This window comes from Anabas testudineus, chromosome 9 (genome assembly GCF_900324465.2).
Source record: "Anabas testudineus chromosome 9, fAnaTes1.2, whole genome shotgun sequence".
Taxonomy (NCBI): Eukaryota; Metazoa; Chordata; class Actinopteri; order Anabantiformes; family Anabantidae; genus Anabas; species Anabas testudineus.
In genome coordinates, this window is record NC_046618.1 from 22,215,106 (window position 1) to 22,241,043 (window position 25,938).

General features: G+C 38.8%; 1 protein-coding gene across 2 annotated transcripts in view; it reads left to right on the top strand.

Annotated features, from left to right (window-relative positions):
* Positions 1-25,938, top strand: part of wdfy3 (WD repeat and FYVE domain containing 3) — a 72,174-nt gene continuing 46,236 nt past the window's right edge. For both annotated transcript variants that reach the window (XM_026342873.1, XM_026342872.1), the window contains exons 1-8: positions 1-195; positions 15,043-15,253; positions 16,976-17,099; positions 19,094-19,203; positions 22,529-22,753; positions 23,275-23,467; positions 23,794-23,980; positions 24,070-24,236. In XM_026342873.1, coding sequence (XP_026198658.1) covers positions 15,074-15,253; positions 16,976-17,099; positions 19,094-19,203; positions 22,529-22,753; positions 23,275-23,467; positions 23,794-23,980; positions 24,070-24,236 — 1,186 coding nt within the window. In that variant the 5' untranslated portion in view covers positions 1-195; positions 15,043-15,073. The remainder of the gene's footprint in view (positions 196-15,042; positions 15,254-16,975; positions 17,100-19,093; positions 19,204-22,528; positions 22,754-23,274; positions 23,468-23,793; positions 23,981-24,069; positions 24,237-25,938) is intronic.

The window sequence follows — 25,938 nt, forward strand, 5'->3', positions numbered from 1 at the left end:
GCTCGGCTTATTTGGATGTTGAGGAAAAATGGCTACCGGCAGGAGGAAGGAGAGGGAGCAGTGTCCACTGTTGGATTAAAGCATCGTCTGTGACATATGGATATACACGCAGTGCCCCGCATCGACTTAAGGGACACATTGGAAGTTATCGTAGCCGCCAGAACCGACCCATTTTGCCGTAAACGCTGCTTACTGGTAAGTGGAAGGCGGATACACTGAAGACACAGAGGTCTCCGGAGTGGCTAGTTAGCACTGTGCTAGTTGCCTAGCATGCTAGCCCAGACTGGAATGCCCATCTCGGCTTGTGCGAACGTTAGTTCCCACTGCAGCGACATTAAAGCTAATGTTAGCATGTCAGCAGTAATGGACAGAAAGGCACTACCTTTCCAGGTTTGACACTGAAAAACAAAGCAGCCTCTCTCTTTGCTACGCATTTATTTTAGGCCACACCGTTTAGCTCGACAGTTAACGTTCAGATTCTGTGATGCTATCAGCTGGACGCTAGCTTACTGGCGGTAGTGTTTTAAGCTAACACAGCTGACAGCATTACAGAGATGTTTATTTTGACCCGGTGTGTTTAGAAAGCGGTGACTCAAGCAATAATTTGACTTATTATGGTTGAAGGGAAAACACACGAAGACACACAAGTGTCACCTTTAGGTAACAGCTTCAGTATGTGGCGTTAGTAAACATGAGCTAGGCTGTATTATGGCTGGTTAAATGGTTGCTGTACCGCGATGATTTACCAGGAGTAAGGCTGGTTTGTTACAGTCAAGTCGCAATCACCGGCGTAATGTTTATTATTGCGACCTCATTTCGTGCCTCCCTGCGGTGCAAGTTAAAGTTACCTGTGTGTGGCTACTAGCCAGTGCATTGTTCCGGATTACACAGCTCTCTGGATGCCTGCCTGTCGGCGGGTCCGCTGAGCTAAATGTGGACTATAATTTGACCAATATTATTGTAAACGTATGTCATGCTCGCTCAGATGTTTACTATGTCCCTTAACAGTGTGAGCTGTGAGCTTACCCTGCCACACAGGCATGGGTCACATGATAGAAGTGGTTTTACTTCTGCAGATTTTATCCTTGCCAGTACTGACAGACAGTTCCCCAAAAAAAAGAGAGATACCAAGAAGAACAAATGCACATGAGGAGAATCGGTATGTTTCTGAAAAAAGAGAATAGAAAATTCCTCTAGATAAATAACTTGGTCGAATACTGTACAGCACATCTTCATGTTTGTCATTTGTGCAATCTGGGAATTGTTTGTTTCCCAGCACTTAATTATAACTGTAACTGTTAGCTGTAAACATCTGCAGGCTGGGCAGACAAGAAGCATTTTAATCGCAGCTGTCTACATTTTTCAGGTTTATATAACACATCTTAACATTAGCTAAAGAGCAACTTTTCAGGGTAATACAGGCAAATAGTCATCCACACAACTTATAACCCCTTTCCCTACTTTTGTACACTGTGTGTGCACCAATGTCTAATGCTTTGTTATAGTCAGAATCAGGTTAAGTGATTTGGTTTGAGATGCTCTCTTGTGTGTTACAGGTTGATCTTTTCCAATTACATACCTGTGTCCCTTAATAAAAAAAAATATTAACATGTTAGTTAACTATATTCAGTCACACTGAATATGATGGCTGCTTATCCTGAGGGTCACAATACAACGCTTACAACAATCCTCAGTAAGTCCATAATAGCAACATCACAGCAACAATTTGTATTCTATATACAGTACAAAAAACTATTCAACCCCCATGAAAGTTCTCACCTTTTATGCATTGGAATATGATTAAATACATCACTAAGAAATTAAAGGAATATGGCACATACGTAAATCTGCCTACAGTGGGTCGTCTTCAAAAACTGACCTTGCAAGAAGTAAACTAGTGAAGAAAGCCACCAAGATTTCTGTGGCTCCTGTGCAGGAATTTCAAGCTTCCGTGGTTGAAATGGAAGAGACTGTGCATATAGTAGCTCTTGTCTGGGTTCGTTGCTAGTCATAGCATTTAGTCTGATGGCCAAAAGTTCAATTTTGGTTTCATCAGACCACAACCAGTCGACTCTAACTAAGAGTTAGTGTGAGTTTTTTTTTGCTCTATGCCACCTTCCCATAAAGCTTTATTCTGTAAAGAACTAAGTCAATAGTTGCTGTGCATAGAGTTGCTTTTGTCCACACAGACATAAATAATATATTTATTGTATTTTATTCCAGTAAGTGTAAAAACAAATCCTCAAAATGACCAGTCAAATGCATAACAGACAACAGAAAATAAAATACGAGCCTCGTGAGCCTGACCATATCTGTATGTGCTTCAAGGTCTTTGGCATTGTAAGATTGCAAAAATAAAAGATTAAAGAATAAATGTTTTATGTTGAGTTTTAGTAGACACATGCAGGTAATAGATGACTACACAGTGACTACAGGCAATGAATATATGTAATGAAAAAGGATGTTAAAATATTTATGAAATGAAAGAGTCTAGAACTTAAGTAAAAGTGAAGGTTGTGATTAATAAAACGTGACATTATTTTAAAAAAACGTTTCTCTTTACAATTGAAGGTTAAAATTCTGAATTGTAATTTCTTTAATAATTAAATACATAAATGCATAATAAATAACGGTTGTTACACATCTCTGCACATGTTGTGGGCACATGAACACCACTAGGACTACTAAGTTGTTTAAGTTGTAATTTAAATATATATTGAGCCTATTTCTGCACACAAAGTTCTGTGTATTTATACTGTGAACAGAACATGCTGAAATTAGTTTCTGTGTTGTTTCTATTATTTATGTATCTAAAAAGTTAAATTAACATGGAAGCTAGTTTCAGTTTAGAAATTGTAATAGATTGATTGGTCAGATGACTAGAAGATCTTGTGGTTTGGAATATTTGACATTTCTTTTGTAGATGGAACTAAATATCACTGATGGGAAACCAAGAAAGCACAGAAATGTGAGTCCTGTTAATCAAAAGTAGCTTAAGTGTTTCACATTAGCCAACAATCCTGTGTCGTTGAGGTTGTTTAAACAGTGAGTTACAGCCCTTAGCTGTAGAATAACATAGTCTTCTTGTGGCATGTTCATGTTTACAGTTAAAACAAATACTTCTCTGTATTGACTGGATGTACTGATCAAGTTACACCCCTTTATCTAAGTCATTTAACATCACACCCAAAGCTGAGTAACTCTTTACATACTACTGTAGTTAAAAATTTGGTACTGCTATGAGCTTTGGGCTGAACATTTGTGTCAGGTGACTGATTGTATTTCTTGCCACAAACATACGTCTCTTGGCATGCTGGCACATATGCAGTGTTTTTAACCTGGACATATGGACCTTTCACTTTGTTAGACACTGAGGAGTCTTGATGTGCATTTTACTTCAGAGAAACAATACTGTCATGTTAATATTGTGCTGAATTATAGGACAGAATGATATTGGCAAGAATGAATGAAGATTAGAGATGTCCTCAGTATAGTTACTGGGCTGATCCCCTAATGTGTTGGTATTGGCTAAAATAATACCCATTAATATCTTATTTTCTCTGTTGTCCGTCTCAACCTGCAGTCTTGCGGCACTGCTCTGCTTCACATCTAGGCACTAATAGTGCAGCATTCTGCTGTATAGCACAATGAAAAGTAGTGTTTGTAAAAGTAAGAAATCATTTGGACACACTAGCAAATGACTCTGAGCATAAACACAGATGCAGGCAGAATGCATTGTGCAGTCCATCATCAGCAAATGGCAGTGTCCACATCATTTTTCAGCCACTGCCGACCTCTGTATTTCTCAATTGAAATGACAAATGTTCCCACTAAAGGTCGTTTCAGTGGCCACAAATTAAAACATTAGTGGTGTGAGACCCCTGTTGGTGTCAGATTAGAATTAACACCCTAAACAAACCTGATCAGGTGTTCTTAGTTAACTAAGACTATAAAATTGTTGGTGCCTTTTTCCACTACAGAAGTTAACTCTTATTTGTATTCCACTTCTGCAGTGATTTACTTAGATTTACCACATCTAGCTGTGTCACAATAAAGTAATTTCTTAACTGTAACCTCAGGGTTTTCTTCTTCTGCTTTCCACTGCACTTCCAGTATGCAGACAGTTAAACAGGGAAACTCTTGTCATCAGTCATTCAGCTGAGTTTACTCTGTAGGACTAAAGTAAGACATGCTATGACCTGCTAAATCCATACAGTAGCCGTTGTCCCTGCATCTACAACTGCAGATTGCTTTGTATAAATAGAAAAAGTTGCAATGTTTATAACTAATGAGTCTGAAATTGGAAGAAGAAATCTGGCACACTGCAAATAAATACATAGGTTATCAGACAATAGGATGAGACCAAAGTTCTATACAGCAAAGACTAATGTACACAAACAAACTAAAAATTCTTATTATTACATTTTTATTTTTGCACTTGTGTGATGCAGTGGGAGCAGTGATGTTCATTCTGTACGTTGCGAGGCTCTCTATATTGATTAAATGTGGCATAGCTGCATTATAACATTGTGGATAATGCAGTGTAAGTCCAATGCTAATTTCTCTCTTAGTGCACCATGTGAGCTTTCACAGGCCGTGTAAAATACATTACAAAGAAAGAGAGACCTTGTATAGTGTGTATGGTGTTTCTCAGTGAAGATGCTACATCAGACACAGGACTTGGGGTGTCATCTTTCTTGAGAGGAAACAGGGTGCAGTCATAACCCAAGAGAAGATCATTCTTAATTAACGCTCAGGGGAATGGCTTTCACGTCAAAAGAGCCAGCAGAACACTGCAATCAGTGTCAACACAGACATACTTTGTGTTTAAACCTACCAGGTACTGTTTTACCGTGCTAAGCAATTGTACAAGTTATAGCAAGTTAGAGAATTTCCTCATTTCCGGTTAGAAAATAAAGCTGTCAAATTACGTTTTCTTCAATTGTCAATAAATCCCATGAAAAGACCAAAATTAACATTAAATTAATAATACTGAGGTTATTTACTTTGACATATTTTTGCTCTGGACAACATTTTACTTCATTACAATAAACTTGGACACTTTGCTTTAATTTCTTCCCACATATAATGCACCAAAAGCCTAATAGTAAGTAAAATGATTTACTCCAGTTTAGGTGGCGTTTACTAAAAACTACAGTTTTATTCTTTTCATGGGATTTGTTGACAGAAAGAAACATAGCATGGCAAGACGTATTGAAACATTTTCTTCCTAATTTAATCTTCAAAATAATACAGATTAAATTTAGGATGTTTCTCTTGGATTTCTTGAAACTGATTATGTCAGCTGTAGTCGGCTCCTTATTGTGTCCGTCTGACTGACCTGTACAGTGTAAGTAGACAATGAAGGTCCTTGCAGAGTGGGAGGGCTGATTAAAACGTGTAGTGTGAGTGTACAGATCATACACGATTAACAAACACCACACAGGGTCAGTATCTGCCCGGCTTAAGAGATTGTATAGCTTGCTTTATTCAGGGATGTGGATGATCTGCTTTTCCTGTTGGCCTCATTTTTATTGGGCTTCTTGCCCCTCCTGGAAACCACATTTTATTATCATTTCTGACATGAAAGATAATTTTACAATGTCAGTAGTTCTGACAGTTATTTTCTAATTTATTTAAATGATAAAACATTTCCATTGCAAGGTGACATCTTAACTTACAACTAACTGAAACATATTTAATATTTAATTTATTATTATATAAGAGCTCAAATAATTGATCAGAATGTCTGAAGTTTTGTGCAATTTTAATAATTGACTAATTATTTAGCTCTAGTGTGATTTAAGAATAATTTAGTCAATGATAATTAACCTAGTGAATACAATGCTTATTATTCTGTGTTCAAAGCATCTCCTTTGAGAGAATTTGCTGCTTTTCTTTACTTTAAATGATTATTTAAAGTTAAGTTTTGTCTAGGACTGTTGGACCAAACCCTGCATTTGAAATGGTCACTTTTAGCTGTAGCAAGTTCTCTTATAGTTCTGTAAATCTATAGAATAACAGATAAATAGTGATTATTTTCAGCACTACATCACATATCAACATGTTGTTTTTCTTTTCAAAGGCAATTTAAATTACTCTAAAATAGTTTTTCTCAGAAAGTGCCTGATGCCACTATAATGCAAAAATAATGTTAACTCAGTGGGCCTGAATCTACTTAATGACGACTAGATTCCCATATGATGAATTTTTAATTCTGTACTGCTGTGAGTTGTGCGTGTCCCCTGTTCTCCGTTCGAAATGGTATGTTCCTCAATGACGGTGATGGTCCCCACACACACTCCACCCTCCCCTCTGCTTCCTCCAAAGCCCTGTACACCCCACCCGGTGTCAGGGGGGGATCAGCTGTGCCAGTCCCGGCAGGCCACACACACACAGTAAGCTGGCTTGTGAACAAAGCCTCTGGCACTGCCAATGAAGACAAGTCATGCCTCCATACTTAGCCTCTCCTCTTCTCACTCCGCCGTGAGAGAAAGGCATGACACCATTGTCATCGCCGTTCCTTATCTAAAAGACAACAGGTTTTTGGGGAATCAGAAGTTGGCATCGGTTTATAGTGGAATATTTTTCTCTCCCGTGCTGCTGATGAGTTGAGATGCTGGCGGAGCGCAGAGAGAACAGCAGGTAGGGAAAATTAAGAGCTTGGTGCTGAGCCTGTCTCCGTGGCGACCAGGGGTTTGTTTACTGTTAACTGCCAAAGCCTGACCTTGGTACATATAGCATGTGTATTATTAATGTAAAATAATTACCTCTCAGTGTCAGCACTGTACTCATTTACATATTACTTAACAGTTATTTATCATTTAGTTTGGTATATGCTTACAGTCGGAGTGCAGTCATGGGATAAGCTTTGATTACCATCACTAGCAGTGAGGGATGCAGTCACAGTCATAGCTACAGTATCTGAAATAAAATACCCTGTTGTCTCTGTGCAGGATGAAAGAGAAACGCTGGCTTGCTAGGGTTGCATTTAACCTCCTGTCCAGCAAATATCAAGATGAGAACCGTGTTGAATTTTCCATGACATTAGATTTTTTTTTTTGTAATATGTAAATTTGGCATGTTTTCAAATTCACCAAAGCCTACTATTAAAAATATCAAGTTCTTCAAAGCAGAAAATGGATGATTTGTTACCAAGCAAAAGCCAAGATGGAGAATTGTCTGATGGATAGAAAGAAACAAATGCTACATTCCTCTTTGTAGTATAATAATATATAACATATGAGAGTGAAATGTTAGAATTTGGTCCACATAAGACGACATTTTAACATCTTTTTAGGCATCTGGTTGTGATGGTGTTTCATCTATTAAAATGAATCATTCATCATACAAAGAACAATGTGAGTTTAGGCTTTAGGGGTTATAGCTTCCCTTTAAAGTTGAATTTATGGGCCACATGGCACTGTTGCTGATGCTGGTGATGTAAAAGGACAAATATGTGAATTCCATGTACATGTAATGCGTGTGTGTATATACACTGTAGTTACAGTTTTCCTTTACAGCCTGTCATTTTGTAATTGTGGTTCACAGCCAACAATTTTGTTTGGTACCTGATTGTTGTCATGGATACCATTTAGCTTATCAGCACAAAACATTAACTATGCAGCATTGTTATCACTACCTACTAAAATGTCTTTCTATTCTGACCTCCGATTAATAAATTCACCTTTTGTTTGTCAGTCACAAGCTGCTGTACCTCAGCTCTCACTTTTTAAGCATGATAAAGATTTTTTTTGCCAAAACAGATTTTGATTACTGGCTGGTTGTAATAGAGATGATGACACCTTAGATTTTACTGATTGAAGATTATATTGTTGTGCATTGAGTCCTCTGGTCCTGTCTAGACAAGTTCGACATTAGCTGTTGATGGAAAACATGCTACTGTAATTATAAGTTATTTTATAATGATTTTAAAATGTACGTCAAAAGATTTTTTTTTTTTTTTACTGTAAGGGGTTTTTCAGCCAGACAGCATTTGGCTGGACATAATTTCATCCTCCCACATAGCCTTTTATTTCTTCCAGTTTGCGTTTTGTTGTACAGAATTTGGTTTTATCTAACTCCTGTCAACCTAGTTTTTTCTTCTCTGTGGAGCTTCCCAGCTTCCACCTACCCCTGTAAACTGTCAGTCAGGAGACATTTCTGTGATTACATCACTTTCTCCAGAGGAACAACCACACAAGCGTTTGAAATGCTGGGCTTTTCCAGTGCACTGGCTGCCTTCATCTCCCAGGAGTTAGTGCTAACCGTGTGAGACACTCATTGAAGCTGGCGTCCGCTTATAGAGATTGCTTTGAAAAAAGACTGGAGGCCAAGAAAGCAAGTTCAGTTCCCCACTGCATGGGAGTTGACATCCATTGATGGCATTAAACCATTGTCAGCCAAGACAAGATGTATTTTGTGCCATTTTTCCTTAAAACTGCCTTGGTCATAGCTATAACAAAGCATGATCAGATGGAAACTGTCTGTGCACCATTTCTTTCTGTCTAGTACCTGAGTAAAATGTTTCATTAGTTTTAAGTTGGTCATTACTTTGATGATGTTGGTGGTGGAGATATTTAAATGTTCCACCATGTTAGCCCAACAACTATGCATTCAGATTCAGATCAGTGGAGAAGTGGGCCAGCAACCTTTTGTTGTTATTTCAAGCTATATTGAAAATTCTTTGCCATAGACAATACCCATTGACTTTGCTAGAGATAATATTAGCAACATGAAAAGATGTTCAAGGAATCTAAATTGCTTGTGCTCACACATGTTTGTACTTCTGAGTCACTGCCTGCTTCCTTCAGGTCCATCCATTTCCTCTCAGAAGATTTTGGATGAACAGATAAGACAGTCTTGTATCTCTGAAGGAAATTAGAGTGCTCCGATGGCAAAATTTGGGCATCTCTGTTTTTTCCTAGCTATGTTTCCAGATCTGAAATTAAAAATTAAAAGTTTACACTCAATAAACCAAGCTGATATATATTTTTTATATATTATTTTTATGTTGAGCCTCATATATCATCCACTTTGAATTAGGATTCACTATAAATTCACTATAAATAAAAAAAATCTACAGGAAAATAAAGGCAGAGAGAACAAAATAAACTAATGTTCTCATTCTGTGGAAATAGTCACCATCTGAGATAAGGCTTCAGGAAGTCGACTAAAAAGTAAAACTGCACGTTAGGTAAAGCTGCACGTCTTCCTAAGATATTAATCAAGTATTACTGCCCCAAGACAGTAATTTGTGCATCTAGAATTTAGCCAGAGTCTAGTGCTGAAAGGGAGGTACAAACAGAACATATCCTAGGACTAGAGTCTGTGGTTTTATGACGCTTGCTGATTACCAAGTAGGTGGAGTAATGTAATCCTGCATTTGTCTGCGGATCACTGCATTTTGCCACTGCCAACCTTTTGTTGATTTTCCAACTCAGCCTTATGCCGAGTCGTATGACATGTGTTTGCCCCAGTTTGTGGTCCCAGTCCTGCTGTGCTCCGACTCCACCATCCTCTCAGCACTTACACAGGGCCCCGTACAGCAGTGTCAACAGTCAGCATTGTTCAGAGATAAATGCTGGCTTTGATCCACATCAAGAATATGTTCCAGTACAGAAATAGGTGCTTTTCAGCTTGAATACGGCTCTAATGGTAATTCTGGTTAATATAATTTTTTTTCAATAACTTTACTTTTGTTAAACTTTTATGTTAGCTAATCTTGAGGCAAACACTAACATTAACCTACTGTAGTTGTGTACCCAGCTTTGCTATACAGTGAAGGGGTTATTTATTTTTTATAGTGATCTTTATGGCTTAGTTTTAGTTTTATGTCTAAATTAAGTTGTACCTAATTTGTCTAAACTTTTAGAATTTCTTCTTCTCTCAGACCTTGTATTACTAATATTGCCAAGTTCCAAGATCACAGCAACATGCTGGATTGCAGTGATTAATTTTGCTTATTTTCTGGCAGAGGTGTTGGCAAAGTTATCCAGATTACCAGGTCAACAGAATCTATTTTTATACTTTTATTAGGTGTTAATGAATAAATGAGAAGATGGGGTCAAACGACTACTGAGACCTTCCAAACAGATCTTTATACCCTTTCTCTGGTTTCCGTCATTCCTAACAGTTTCTGTCTTTTCATAGTAAAACCTGCAGCTTTAAACATGGACTCAGGAAACTGGCCCAGTGGGCTGGATATTTTTAAACCGGCCACAGGCCAAGCTCTTCTGCTTTTGGATTCTCAATTTCTGAAATCCAGCAAGATTTTTATCATGACTGGCAACTTCTCAACAGACTTGTCTGTGGTTCAGCCTAATTTTCCATTTGGTCCAACAGCTGAAGACGGGGATTTCTGCTGATGTGGTTGAAGCTACATCTTGATCACTTTGTAACCCCGCTGGTGGTGTTGGCTTGGCCATATGAGCAGAAGATCTGCAGCTTTTTCTCAAAGCCGTGGCCAGCTTTTTATGTGCCGCTTGGCTTCACTAATGCCAAAGGTTTACCCATTCAGATTGTTTTATTTATGATAAGGACTGCCTTGTGGGTTGTGGATAATTAAACTGTATGAATGAAAAGCAAGGGCCAAACATAAAACATGTGTCATCACAGACAGGGGAAAGCTGTTAGCAGTGGAGAGTCTGCAGCATGATGGGAGCTCCCTCACCTTATATTAGTAAAAAACCATAATAATCTTTAGATAAGACATACTGAGCATAAAGAATTGGTTGTTATTATTACAAACCAACCAAAATTAAATGGCTAATTGCAGTTAATAATTAAATCACACAAATTATTGGGCTGCACTCATACATTCAGGGGCTGTCCTGACCCTACATGGACTGGGATAATCACAAAATTTTTGTCATGTGCACTTTGAAATTATGAAAGGGTCTTAACTGTACTGCAGTGTGCAGTATTCTGAGATAGTGTCTGGTTGTGCCATTAGGTGGTGCATCACCTGCCATGAAAGGAACAAATAAGTGTTGGCGTCAGTTCTTGTACCATTATAGAGTGTTGTTGTTGAACACGTATCCTGATGGGTGCTAGGTTTAGCTTTTGCTGTCTGAGGCACATGCTAAGTCCAAACTTAAAAAGAAACAGCTTGGTAAAGCAGAGTGGGAGCCAATTGAACATCTTAGGATCAGCTGAACTTTAATTAAATATAATCAACACAAAGTGTAGAACTATATAACTGACATTCCCTGCTCTAAATATAGATGCATTTTACTGCCCTAAAGTATGGTGAAAATTTTGTCTGTATTTCAAGAGTGGCAAGAAAAATGTATTGGAGCTTTCAAGCTATAACAAAGGCATAGCTAACACACTATTATGTTAAGGTGGTGTCTAGAGCAGCCTAATGTTTTGGCCCCCCTATTTTCATAAATAAAAAGAAAAGTCAGATTCTAAGTCAGAGCTCTTTAATTCCTAAAACATTCAAGACAGTCAACAGTATAGAGAATGCTCCTGTCTAAACTGGGGTTTTCAGCAACCAAATAGTTGTGCTTTTGTTTTAATTTCCTTTCCTGACTACAACCAATTGCTGATTCGTAGTTTCTGACATGCAGTCAAAAACCAGCAGCCATGTTTTCTGCTGAAACAAGACCAGTTCTGAGGAAATCAGTTTCTGTGGAAAATTGTTGAGGTTATGTGCTGTTGGCAGTTCAGCCTTTTAAGAATTGTATGGTGACGTTTGTTGGTTGTGACCGTGTCAGCTGGCTTACATTAAAAGTAACAAAACAAAAAACCTAGTAAATGTTTAATTGTGTTCCGATGTAAACAGCTGTAGCCATTGTGAACATGACATATTTCAACATTACATTCATTCAGATCTTGCTTTGTAACTTTCTTTTGCTGAAAAGACTTAATGTTCTACAGACACTTCCTCTTATAACCAGTGAAAAAGTGAAGCAATGGTGTTAGTCAATATAGGGAAGTTTATTTTTAGCCTAAAAGCTTGAATGTACCTGCTGCATAATGACCATGTACTTTACCTTTGGTCTTAAGTGTGTATTCTAAGATATTGTCTTGTGTTTTTACATTTTTTACATTTTACATTTAAGGCCAGGAATCGTAGATTAATAATCTAGATAGTGAACGTTCATTAAAAAAAAAAAAATGGCTTCTACAATTTACAATTGCTGCATCTTTAGGCCTGTCCCTGAAGACAGAGATTTTCAGTCACATGTTCACTATACATGATTACTTCCTGCAGAAGTCAGGGGTATAACTTTGTTGTTTCAGAGTACTGTGTTCTAACGCCTTATCTCAGACTGGCAGTGCTGGCTTTTAGTATGAGCTGAACGGTGAGTGAAGTGTATCACTGCCAACACAGGCTGTATTGTGAATGTCAAGCCCTGAGCCTTTCAGGTTCTGTCTCTTTGATCTCCATCATGTGTGTAAAATTGTCTCTGAGATTAACCCAACATCCTACCTGTGTGTGGTTATTCTCTTTCAAGAAGCCGAAACACTGCTGTGGCAGAACTAATTCTCTAACTCACAGTATGATTAGAGAAGAAATTGTCACCTACATTTATTTTTACAAGATTTTATATTTCATACTTTTTTTTTTTTTATCTTGATTTTGTCCTATTTAGGATAGTGTCAGCCATTTAAAATAAAATGTGTACCAATTGGCAGATGCTAGATGTAATTGCAGTTTGACTTTGAGTTCACACAGAGGGCAGCCCTGCTGTGTGGGCAAAGTGAGTTACTGACTGAGTAATTTTATTAGTGTTGTAGATGCCGCGTTCCTGTAAATCTGAATAATACGTGAAAGCTTTTATGTTGCTGTCTTTCGTCTCCATAATGTTGCTCTTCATGGCGTTGCCGTTTTAAATGAAAGCCCTTAAAAGAATGAGAGTAACAAAGAGGAAGTAGATTTGGGTTGTTGAGATGCCAGTCAATAGTAAAGTAGATCTTATACAAGAAAGCACTCCTTAGGGGGTCTGTCTCTGGGAGCCCCTAATAATTTTCCAATTTAGTATTTATGGTCACGGTCAACACTGTACTCGATAGATGAGAAAATATTAATAAAACAGTGGCTGAACATTTTTTGATAATGAAAGGGGAAAAGATGCAAAATGTTAATTCTGTCATAAATCAGAGGAAGTGGGGAAGAGTGTTGACCCTGAGAGGATAGAGTTAGAGTGTTAATGGGAATAATTATTTCAGCCATAAAAACTAACCTCTCAATAAAAATATGTACAGACACAATAATTGAATTCACTTGAGCTGTTGTTTACATGAGGAAGAGTAACAAGTACATCCAGCAGTGATGATGAACATACTCAGTCACATTAGTCAAAATCATTTGTTTTTGGCATACAGTCACTTCTACAAACTACTTTAAACCCTCCCCCAATATCTGCATAGTGCCAGCAACTATGACATCATAACAATACGATCACATTTATATACAGGCAACAGACGGAGAAGCTTGCCAAGAGTGAATTAGGCTGCTCAGAGGAGCTTTTGCCCCGAGGATGCCTGGTTTGAATCCAGATTTGGTTAGACTTGGCATAAGTGAAGACAGTAATGAAAAATACTTTCCCTGTCCCCAGTAGCTACTTCTGAGGTGCCGCTGAGCAAGGATGGAAGGGGAAAATGGTGCTAAGTCATGAAAGAATGTATTATACTGGGAATGTGTGGCAATGAGTGATTGAGAAGCAGAGTGGTTCTCCTTGAAATGTATGTAAATAAGGGGAACTTTGATAACGGAGACCTGCAGTCTTACCTTTAACAGAGATCTGCAGCCAGGTGTGTGAATCTCATCAGTGACAAGGTGACTCAGGAGTGTGTGTCGCCCTCATGTGCCTCATGATTCCCAAACATCTGGGCATACTCCTGATGAGTCAGCAGTTGGTGTAATGGGGGATTTCCTCCCAGACCTGGATCAGAGCAACAGTGAGCTCCAGGAAAGGCTTTGGTGATACGTAGCATTGGATGCACTGATACATAATGTCCTATAGGTGATGAATGGGATTAATGTCAGTGGAATATGACACCACTGTGTTTAAAATCTTGTTTTGTCGCATGCCACAAACCGTGGCATGCGTAGACCACATAGATCACAGAAATAAATTATGTTCCTGAGCTCTCCGTTAATGAATACTAGTGAAAAATGAATTTACCACCGTTTCGACACCTGCTAGTAAATTGTTCCAATGAGGAATTGAATGATCACAGTCTAATCACTATGTCATGCGATTGATTGTAATTAACACCACACACAACACCACACGCCACTGTTTCTTTGTTTCATTGTCTTCGTTTTAAGTATTATAAGTGTGAATCCAAAAGTAGGTCAAGCTCCCATCTACCTAATTATCTCCCTTAACTGTATGAAAGAGTCCAAGGGTTAGAGCAATTGCACTCATTACAGATGTAACATAACACATTAGTAAGTATTTATGTAGAGAAGTACATGGGGGGGGAAACAAGCTGAGAAAAATATGTTAAGTACTTGGTCCCAAGAGCTCATACTCTATCATGTGATGTAAATAAACAAGAAACTCTTTTTTTCTTCAGCCATCACGGTTAGTGCACCCTTGAACAAGGTACAGTGTGTCAATGCAGTACCTGAAAAGAAAGCCTTGTATTAGAGATTGATGAGTAACTTTATTCCACTGTGCCAGACTGCTGATTCTGTTATCATCAGAGGATGTTTATCTGCATTGTATGTAGGCTTTGCAGCTCTGTGAAGTCTCCTAGCAACCCTTTTAAAGATAGTCTGGAGAGAATCGGAAGTGGAAATAATGGCTAAATATATAACAACCATGTTATGGTTGAAACCAAGAAAGAGTGCTATCAAATTAATATCAGTCATGGGTTTAGCTGTGCTCAGTTCAAATAAAAGGCTAAAGAAAAACAGTAATAGAACTGGGAACAGCCTGTACTGTAGATTGAGATGTGATACTTAACGCCAGGAGTATGTTTCAGTTTGTACAAAAAAGTATTCAGTGCAGATACCCAGCCTAAAAGGATGTTTAAGTACTGAACTGCTTTGTATGTTAACCTCCTCTCTCCCCTCCACAGGGCTGCCTTTGCCCTGACAAAGCCGCTCAAGATGAACATGGTGAAGAGGATCATGGGGCGGCCGAGGCAGGAGGAGTGCAGCCCCCAAGACAATGCTCTGGGCCTGATGCACCTTCGACGCCTCTTCTCTGAACTGTGCCACCCACCACGCCACATGACTCAGAAGGAGCAGGAGGAGAAGCTCTATATGATGCTTCCTGTATTTAACAGGGTAAGTCACACCAAGGGTGGAGGGAGTGCTATGGGGGTGAGGCATTCATAAAACAACTCAGAAGTGACGTTTTAATGAAAATCATTCTTTTGGGTCCTGTGATGTATAAATCTGCCTTTCAGGCTTTGTGTTTTTTGTCCATGTAGTTTGTCAGACATGCTGTTGAACTCCTAGAAATACAGACCAGCTGCTACTCCATCAACTATAGTGCTGCTAACACTATACATCAGATATGGATGGTTTGATATGAATTTCACAACTGAGATGTTAACTGTGTGAGATTCAGATGCTGGGGTTAACACATCATTTCTATACAAAGCAGACCTGACACCTCACAGATTGTGTTTCCACTGCCTGTAGTTAATTTTAATGTTAAACAGCCTGCTGATGTGTGCAAGTATTTCGATGGCCAAAGTTCAGCTGAATACAATGAGGCACATGTTTTAAGTCATGAATTCACTGTTTCACAGTTGATTGGAACGTCTAGTACCATTGAATTAAAGGTCATATCTCCAGAAATGTAGTACCTAAATCAGGTCTTCTAATATAAAAACACTTTTAATATGAGACATCCACAAGCTGCATCAAATGATAAATGCCTTACACAGTAATGGTCAAGAATGAACAAAAATATACACAAAATAGAAGTGTCTTAGCATTTTAAAGACTCATTGCATGTTAACTAAGCTCATTGAAAATATTTGAGTTGTAGTTACACACAAGTGATGAATCTAATTGGAAAACATACCATAATCAGTGATTAAACAGTGAATTGAGTTTTAAAAACAGAAAATTAAATAATGTTAATACATTTCTTCTGATATTTGACATTTGTTGTTTAAATAACTCACTTTTGATTATTTCCAGCTCAAATTACAATCATTAACATGTGATTTGGTCAAATGATAATCTACTGATGGCCCAAGCGTGACATGCATAAATAACTAAAGTAGCTTTACTGTTAATGGGACCATAAATAAATGTGTTGACATTTCTGTGGGTATAAAATGCAAAATACAGCTCTCACTCTGGTACTGTGAATGTATTTCTATGCCAGTCTTTTTTCGTGTTACACTGGTAGACAAGTATGTGGCTTTGTTTTGCAGCCTTTGCTGCAGGCAGCCCTGTTGAGTGTTCTTGTCAAACTGGAGTGCCTTACCAAGAGTCTCTTGACTTGTCAGCTAATTACCCAGCTCTGGCTTGTGATTCACTCACTGGTGACATAATTCATGTCAAAATTCAAAAGTAGAATACTCACCAGTGCAGCAGGACGTAGGGCTCTAGGCCTACTTCCTTGTCACATTTGCTGGATAAATAAATACACGATGAGCTGTTGTTAAATAAAGTACGGTTTATCTTTGAGCTGCTCTGGTAAAGGCTCAGGCTGCAGTGTGCTCTGTGGTTGTAGAATTAGGCCTGCATGAACCCAGAGAGATGTAAACCAGTGCACCTTCAACTTAATGATTCCTGTTTGTCCCTGCTTGATGTTATTACAGCTGTAAATAACTGTGTGATTTAATAATAGTTAATGACCATTTCATTTTTCTTTTTTTTTTCTCTCCATTAAATCAGGAACATATTTGGTCCATTGTTTAACCAATACGTCAACATTTCTTCTTTATGTGTTGTTGAATTGTTTTGTTTTTTTTATCTGTCTTGTTTTCTTGACATAGTTTTAGTATGCTAGTATTTCTGATTAAACTAATATTATCTGTGTTTTAGGTGTTCGGGAATGCACCACCAAGCAGCATGACAGAGAAGTTCTCTGACCTGCTGCAGTTCACTACACAGGTCTCTCGACTTATGGTGACCGAGATCAGACGGAGAGCCTCTAATAAATCTACAGGTGAGCCCTGCAGGTTTATAACTGTAAGGGTGTAATAGGAAGTACTTGTATAGATCTGTTTATCATTTCTTTGGCACCTTTATTTGTCAAAAGTGTTTTTACTCTTGGGTGGGTTTGTTCTTCCTTTGACTTTGCTGATAAAGTAATCCATTAGGAGCATTTTCCCCCTTCTGTTCGCTTACATTTGGATAATTTTAGGTGGTGGCAAAAGAGAACATTCAAATATTGGTGCTCAGAATGATTATTTACTTATTAGAGAAAATAGATTGGTAGGATTATCTTTATGCACAATTGCCTAAATGTATATTACCTTTATATATAGGTATCTTACCTTTACAATAAAAACTAGGTTCTATTGAACCTTTATTTTACTGTATTTTACAAAAGTACAAAGGCGGACGGTGTTTAATGACAGTGTTTTCCAAGGGGCTCTGGAGCCCATGCAGCTACGTATATTCATCTTGATAGCATCAATATTTGACTCAAAGGTCACACACATTCAACAGTGATGTTCACCTTTGACCTTTAGGTACTGAGTGTAGGCAGCAAACTCTAAAATTGCTTGTATTTACAAAATACATTTAAGTTGATCAGTGAAAATATGGAAAGTGTTTTCAGATTAAGTGTAAGATGTAAAGATTTGAGCTAATTGACATAAAAAGTTCCAACTTCTCTGCTAATGTGTCTTTAATCTGACATAAAAGACCAGTCTGGACTACAGGTGAGCCAGCAGTATCTCCTCAAAGCTTTGACTTTAGTAGCTGCTTTTGTCTTTGGCTTCCCCACATGAAACACATTAAACAGGCTGACAGATGTTCATGCACACCCACATGCAAACACAGTTTTAAGTCGCCGACTCTCTGTTTCTGGTTTCTTCTTTTTTATCATCTCTCTCTCTCTCTCTCTCTCTCTCATCTCTGCCTGAACACGTGATGTGTTGTTTTTGAGCACAGAACAGCTCTGGTTTTGCAACAGACTCTAAACTTGCACTCCTCCAGCTGGTCACCAGGCTTCTGTAGATTGAGTCAGTTGTTGACTCATGTTTTTATCTGACTTTATATCACTCTGTCATCATAAAAGCACCTAATTTGGTTTGCCCTGAATAGTGAGCTGCTAGACTGGAAATGTTAATTTCTTCCATCTAAAGTGGACAGAATATATGTGATAATTTGCAATGTGATCATAAGTCATCTGCTGCTGCACTCCATGCAAGTTGTTTGGGTTTGCATTGCATTTTGTATCTGTGCAACTATGCACCTGTCAGTGATTATGTAAAATGATGATCAAGTGTCCAAAATTTCTATCTAGTGTATACTATTCAGTTTCTATTAAATTAATAAGTGGGTGATTTTAGACACAGTGTTGGTGTTCTCAGGAATGTTTCCTCAGTTGGGGAAATTTTTAAACCAATTGGAGCCTTTGTAGCTGGCAGTAAATGTGATGAGTCAGTTTGGAACAGCTTTAACACAGTGTTCATTGTGTTCACTGTTCAAAAGCACTGCTTACTGTACAGTGTGTTAGCCAACCTACATATATTCATAGAACAAATGAATCGTTTTCAGTATGTACATAATGAAGGTTCTTTGTAAAAGCTGCAATTTTTATTATTCAAGTGTCTGCAACGTAAAATCTTCACGTCATCAACAAATATTTGTGAATCTTAGTAAATCTTGATTCTGAATCTATACAGTTGATGGAGACTCTTTCTCCTCCTTCACTGTTTACTGTATAAAACAAGAGTAAGAAAGTAATTTTCTGACAGGATATAATCTTGTAAATCAGGCGACACATTCAAACATGTGTTAATGACATCTTAATGTGGGTTGTAGACAAGACAAACTCATCCCCACACGTTCCCACATCCCATACACCAAGATGATTTATTCGTTGCATAACTGATCATTGTTCCAACAGCCCATCTGCCCATTACAATGAGCTGTCACTTTCCATCCTGTTAACTGTGTGTTTGTGTGTATGCATGTTTGTGTCTCCAGAGGCAGCCAGTCGAGCCATAGTCCAATTCTTGGAGGTGAACCAGAGTGAAGAGGCGAGTCGCGGCTGGATGCTTCTGACCACTATCAACCTGCTGGCCTCGTCCGGACAGGTGGGTAGGAAAACACCACACCCATCTGCCCCACCATGTTTTTCTGTGCACTGTGCTTTGTAAGGATTGCCCTCATAGATGTGAAGGTGGATTAAATCAGGAGGTACAACTCTGAAAAATGTAGTTTCTCAGCATTCTGCATTTCATTGACCCATTTGCATCACCCGTCTTTGATCTCCCAGCAGAAAATAGCATCATCTTCTGTAAGAACTGAGAAACATTGGAATACACATAAAAAACCCCCATGTGATCCACCCTAGCATATTCTCCCCAAGCACTGATTTGTTAAACCAGCTTTACTGTACTGAATGAAACAGATGCTGCCCATGATGTTTCTCCGTATACCTCTAGGGCCGAGATGGACACAAATGCTGATTGAATTTTTCCATCAGTGATCAACATTTATGATCAGAAGTTACTCCTCTCATTCTTTAGATTTTTTCCCTGCATGCTGACAACAGCTAAACAATGTGGCAAGAGAGGAAAGCCACCCATTTCTGCCACACTTTATACTTTTTTATGTTTTTTCAGAGGTTTAGCATCACCTTAGCACCAAAGTGGTACTTCTCAAAAAGTACCTACTTTAATGTGGTAGCTACATGGGCTACTGGTTCAAAGGGTTGGAAGCTCTTGTTTTTCCTTCTGTCTGTGCTCTTGTGCTGTGGCCAGCAGACATCTTTTGAACTTTTCAGCCAGCATTCCTCTTGAGGTCTTAAGGCGAACATCACTGTCAGCTGTCTGGATGCTTTACCTGGTCTGCTGCACATCAGAAATTCACTGTTGTTGTCGAGTGAAACACTTCCTCTCTCCTTCTGCAAGCATGTGTTCCTCCCTCTATTCTGCCTTTTCTTTGAGTTAATACATGTGGAAGCTTAAGAGAAAGGTGAGATATAGTGCAGTTTATGTTTATACCTGTTTGTTTGAACTGCATTATTTTCTAGACTGTGTTCTCCTACTTGCAGAGTAGATGTCTCAGGGGAGGACATTGAAGTCCCTCAGCTTACTGAGTACACAGGCATGCAAAAAAACACACTTAGACTTGTATACACACAACAAGGCTTCTGCCTTCAGTCAGGATATAAAACTTGAACTTCACTTTTTGCTTAAATTAACACTTTTCACAAGTGGCCTGTCTGCTGTCAGCAACGAGCACAAAACATTTTGGGATTTAAACCACTTACACATCAGTGAAATTAAGTTTCTTTTCTGTTAGAGGCTGTTGACCTTTTCTGTCATGTCAGCCCTTTCACAGTGTATTGTTTAAATTTAATTTGGCCAAACAATCATGTCACTTAACCAAAGCCAGAATGACTATTTTGTATTTTATGGTTGAGGGGGACAAAAGAATCTTTTTGAATAGGGCAGACTTTTCTTTTCATACATTTGAACTAGAGTTCAGTGCCATTTTATCAAATACACTTATCAAAAGAGAAGCCTGCTAAGGGAATATTGATAGACTTTTTGATAAGAGATTTGTTAGTGTCAGAACTTAATTGTTGTGCAGATCAACAACCACAGTAGAACCAACATTCTGCCTTTCATTCAGTATTTGAAGGTCTTTCATCAGTCCTACTGAGTGCCTTTCTTTAACAAACCTGGATGGTAGTTGTAAAACATGTCATGCTCTACAAGTTTTAACAAGAATAAACAACACTACCATTTTCAGACATTTAATACAAATCTGTTATACACATAATTTCCTTTTAGGTCTCAGTCTTCAAAGTCGTACAAACTGGTGCTGCTCATGCTCCTACACAGTTTGCAGCTACCACAAATTTAAGATTTCAACAAATTGTAAAATCTCCTATAACCTATACTTAACCCTACATATACACATTTACAGCTTAAATGTACTGTGTAGGAACCAAAATTGTGCTGCTTTTTGTTGAAGCGCTAATCTAGAACTAAATATAAATCAATGCATATAAATACATTTATACTGCTATATCTAAAATGTATTAATATTTAGCTGCTTCTAGAAACCTATCAACATGCTCTCATGTTATTGTGTGAAATATATAGAACTAAGCAACAGTTTGATTATCGTGTTGTGTTGTGTTGTGTTGCGCTGTGCACCCAAACTGTCAAGAAAAAGAATTGGCCATCAAGCAGGGTGGCTCAGGTACAGTACTGGTTAAGTCTGTATGATTGTGTTTGTATGCGAGTGACTGGGTTTGATGGATTTGTATTCCCTTCCTGTGGTGTTTCAGACAGTGAAACAAAGCACTCCTCCAGCAGCTGGTCTAACGTAAAACCTGACGTCACCTCTCTCTTTAATAATGCTCTTTCTTTCTCGTCTTCTCTTATCTCCTGCTCTTGCTATCTCAGATGATGTAACAGCAATATTTTTGTCTGAAGCTCTGTCTTTCTTCTTATTTTTTCATAGTTTGCATCCTCACTGTTTGTTTCTCTTTATGACGCACCGATGGACTGTCTTGATTTGTTTGTTCTTTCTTTCTCTTTACTCTTTCTCTGCTTCTATCATTCTCTCTTTCACACACACATCCAATAAAATATCTTTGCCTCTCTGGTTTGCAGCCCGGTTGACTGTTCAGTTACCTTGACCTTAAACCTGCAGTGGGGCCAATATGTTTGTCACAGCCTATAAAAGCACACACACACACTGCCATATAGGCTTGGTGTAGCACAGGTGCTGGTCCAGTCTTCCATTATCCTTACTCACTGTCAGCTATAGACCCCTCTACCTGCTTCCACTGTCAAGGCCTTGCTCTCTTTTTCACTCCCTCCCCCACTTCCTCTCTCCATCGATCAGCCAAGGAACTGAATTTGACTTGGTGTGTGAGCCTGCTATGTGCACCTTCCCTGTGGAGACAGGTCTTGACTAAATGGAAGACTCAGCCATTGTGTGTGTGCTTATTGTCTACTCACACTCTTGAGAGCTTATGTGTGTAAGTGAAAAGAAGAGCGAGATAATTTTTCAGCGTGAGCTTCTTTTTTCCCTGTGTGTGTTTGTGTGTGTTAATCATTCGCCTCAGTGAGCGCAAACCCCATCTTTTTCTCGAGCCCTTTCCCACACACAAGCAGTGTAATTGGGGAAAGCACTCAACACACATACGAAGCCCTCGCAGCCATCCCTACCTCATTTTTATCACAGAAACACAACCATGAATCATAACGCAACAAATAAACCCATTTACCAAAGTGACACTAAAAACAAAAACACTTCCATCTTTATTTGAGCAGAAGTCAGCTGCCTTCTATTTTAGAGCTGTTTCCTTTTTTTACAGCTACACATTGGGCTTCTTCTTTAGGTCCTTCTGACTTCTTTTCTGACATGATTATCACTTCTTCTATTCCTCCTCAGAAAACAGTGGACTGCATGACGACTATGTCTGTACCCTCCACGTTGGTCAAATGCCTCTATCTGTTCTTCGACCTGCCACACATGGCTGAGGCTTCGGTAGGCCCCACCCCACAGCCGCCACCGCCACCACCACCCACGCAGGAAAAGAACCCAAGCCAGGGCTCAACCCATCCAGAACTCCCCCTTGCTGACCGCAGAGCGCTACTCCAGAAAGTCTTTGTCCAGGTAAAAACGGAACAAAACAAAAAGGGCTGTTTTATAACAGTTGTGTTAACAGCCACAGTCAGAACTTTTATTCATCATTTACTCCCAAATTAATAGAAAATAAATAAAGAAAGAAAGTAATGTAAACAATATATATATTTATTATTATTGAGTAAAAGCATATCTAGTTTATTTACTATTGAATCAGGATAAATGTAATTTATGCGTAGCGTGTATGTTTGCCCTGATAAAAAATATTTGTTGGTCTTTAATGCAACTGTAGTGGGAAATTCTGCATGTGTAAATATTTTATTCTATTTTTCATGTTATTAGTCCTTAATCTTTAGCATTTTCACATATATTATGAGGACAGTTACAAAGGCACATGCAAAGTAACATATTCCCTTTTATATCCATGATGAAACACTTGGGCTTGACTTTGCAAGCAGTGTTTTTTCTTTTCTTTTTTGAGCAGTAATGTTACCAGCCCATTTTTAGGCTACAGATTAATCTGGAATTGATTTCCTTTTTCTTTCCGCCAGATTCTGGTGAAGCTCTGTACCTTTGTGTCTCCGGCGGAGGAGCTGGCCCAGAAGGATGACCTCCAGCTGCTGTTCAGTGCCATCACATCCTGGTGTCCCCCCCACAACCTGCCCTGGAGGAGAAGCGCTGGGGAGGTGCTCACCACTATCTCCCGACACGGCCTCAGCGTCAACGTGGTCAAATACATACACGGTATACACAGCTGTCCTGTATATGAGCATGTGTATGTTTGTGTTTATTATCATGTGGTTAGAAAGCTAAATTATGCCTATCCAGTCATCAGGCCATGTCTACTTAAATATGAAGAGCCAACAAGGAAGCACATGCAAAATAAACAGCTGTCATTTCATGTGTGTTAACAGGATAAACAAACACATCCAAATCTATTTGCATTTAAATTAAAGTCTCTTAAATTTTTTTTTTTACTTTCTGTCTTGTATTAATTCACTAAATCCCTCAGAAGTCACTTCCTCTTCCTCTGTTTTTACCCTTTCTGTCCACGATCTGTCCATATACAGAGAAGGAATGCCTGGGCACGTGCGTTCAGAACATGCAGCAATCAGACGATCTCTCCCCGTTGGAGATCGTTGACATGTTTGCCGGACTGTCATGTTTCCTCAAAGACTCCAGCGATGTCTCACAGACCCTGCTGGACGATTTCCGAATGTGCCAGGGTTACGCCTTCCTCTGCGACCTCATGCTCAGGTACATTAAAGATCTTCACGTCAACCATGACAAGTTCATGTACATGTATGTTGTACAAGTGACATAGAAGCTTGTCTCTCTGTATCCAGATTGGAACAGGCCAAGGAGGATGAATCGAAAGATGCACTAAAAGACCTGGTCAACCTGGTCACCTGCCTAACTACGTACGGTGTGACAGATCTGAAACCCGCTGGTCTGACCACTGGAGCCCCGTTCCTGTTGCCTGGCTTTGTTCTCCCTCAGCCTTCTGGAAAAGGTGTGTTAATGGCAGCAACTGTAGCTAGTTCATTCTTAAATCATCAGTTACGTTCATTGCTTCTTTAACTAGCTAGAGTTTTATTCTATCTAGACATTCTTTAATTCCTGGTGGAGCCTTGACATTTAAATAATGCTTGATCACAGTGGTAATTAGCTGGTAATTCCGAGAAACATTCACTGTCAATGGTGATTGAAAGGTGTCTGTGTCTTTTACTTAGCCAAACAGACATTTTGTCCTTTACATAATGAAATGATGCATTAAGTCATCCTTTTAATGAAATTAAACATTTTGTCATATTTCTCTGCTACAGCCACTTTGTGGTAATTGACATTCAGTGCAAACAGCATTCTCTGACTGATCTGTGTGGAATGTCTTTAATTAAATTAAACAGCCTGCCAGATAATATTCTACCATCAGCTTTTTTCCTTGTCTCTCATGCCACGCAACAGCTTAACTTGGTCAGCTATAACACACACACAGTCAAAGCATCACCAGTAGATGGTCTTTTCATGGGATTGATTTACAATAAGAAAAATATAAAATACAGTGAGCCAAGATTCCTGAGAAGGTGAATGAGCTTTAATTCTTTTTTAATGTAGATTTTTTTTTTCTGATGAAATTCTATGGATTCAAGACACCCAAAACATAAATGACACAAATGCCAGGCTCACTGAAAGCACTTGTGATAAATGATCATGCATTGGCATCATCTAAGTGACTCAAGGGAACTTTGACTGTAAATACCGAAGGAGTGAAAAGCTTCTCTCCCTCCTCTGCCCTGGATAGTGCCCAGTGACTGTCACAAGCCCCTCTCTTAAATCCACACTACCATCCGGAACAGTTTGCCCAAAACCCCTGAAACCAGAGGAATTTTTTGTGAAAAACATTTCATGTATAATCGAGCTGCTCTATCTCCCCGTCAGATCTTAATCCCTGAAATGACTTTGATGCTTGGCTGATCCCAGTAAGCTTAACCTGTTGACAGACACCATGGCAACTCTGCCGCCTGTCACTGCTGGTGCTGAATGCCTGGAGCCTCCTGCATACAAATAGGCTCTTTGGAGTCCTGAAATGGTGAAGTTGATTAGGCATTTGTCTCGGGTTGCACTTATAATTTCCATGCCTTCTGTCATGCACCCCTTTTTATATTATTATAGTTTGTCAGATTGAATTGAAAGCAACCAGATTTATCTGACATTTAAAAGAACTGTAATGCACAGTGTTTGTGATCCTTTGATCTTTTGACATTATTTACACATACAGTAAAAATACAGGTTGACATTCAAGTGAAGAAGGGATAGATCTAAAGACGTCCCTCCTTTGATTCTAGCCAGAGACCTTTGTTGCATGGTATTCGCTAGCATTAAATCATCAAAACTATAAAATCACAAGACCCCTGTGAGACCCCTCTACTCCCAAGCTTTACGGTGTACTTTTGATTACCTTTGGTAATACAATATACATTGAATTTAATTGAATTATACCTTTTCTTAATTTATATTCTTATGGTTTATTTTAACCCCATGCCATTTAAAATATGTTTTTTCTACTTGTTTTTTCTTTGACAGGTTCACACACCATAGTAGTGATGCAGCTGAGCTGTGCCGCCTGTTGTAGCACACACTCACACATGAGCACACAGAGACACACATGTATACACGGTTCTGTTTAGCCACGTAATGACAGCTCTATCTGGGTG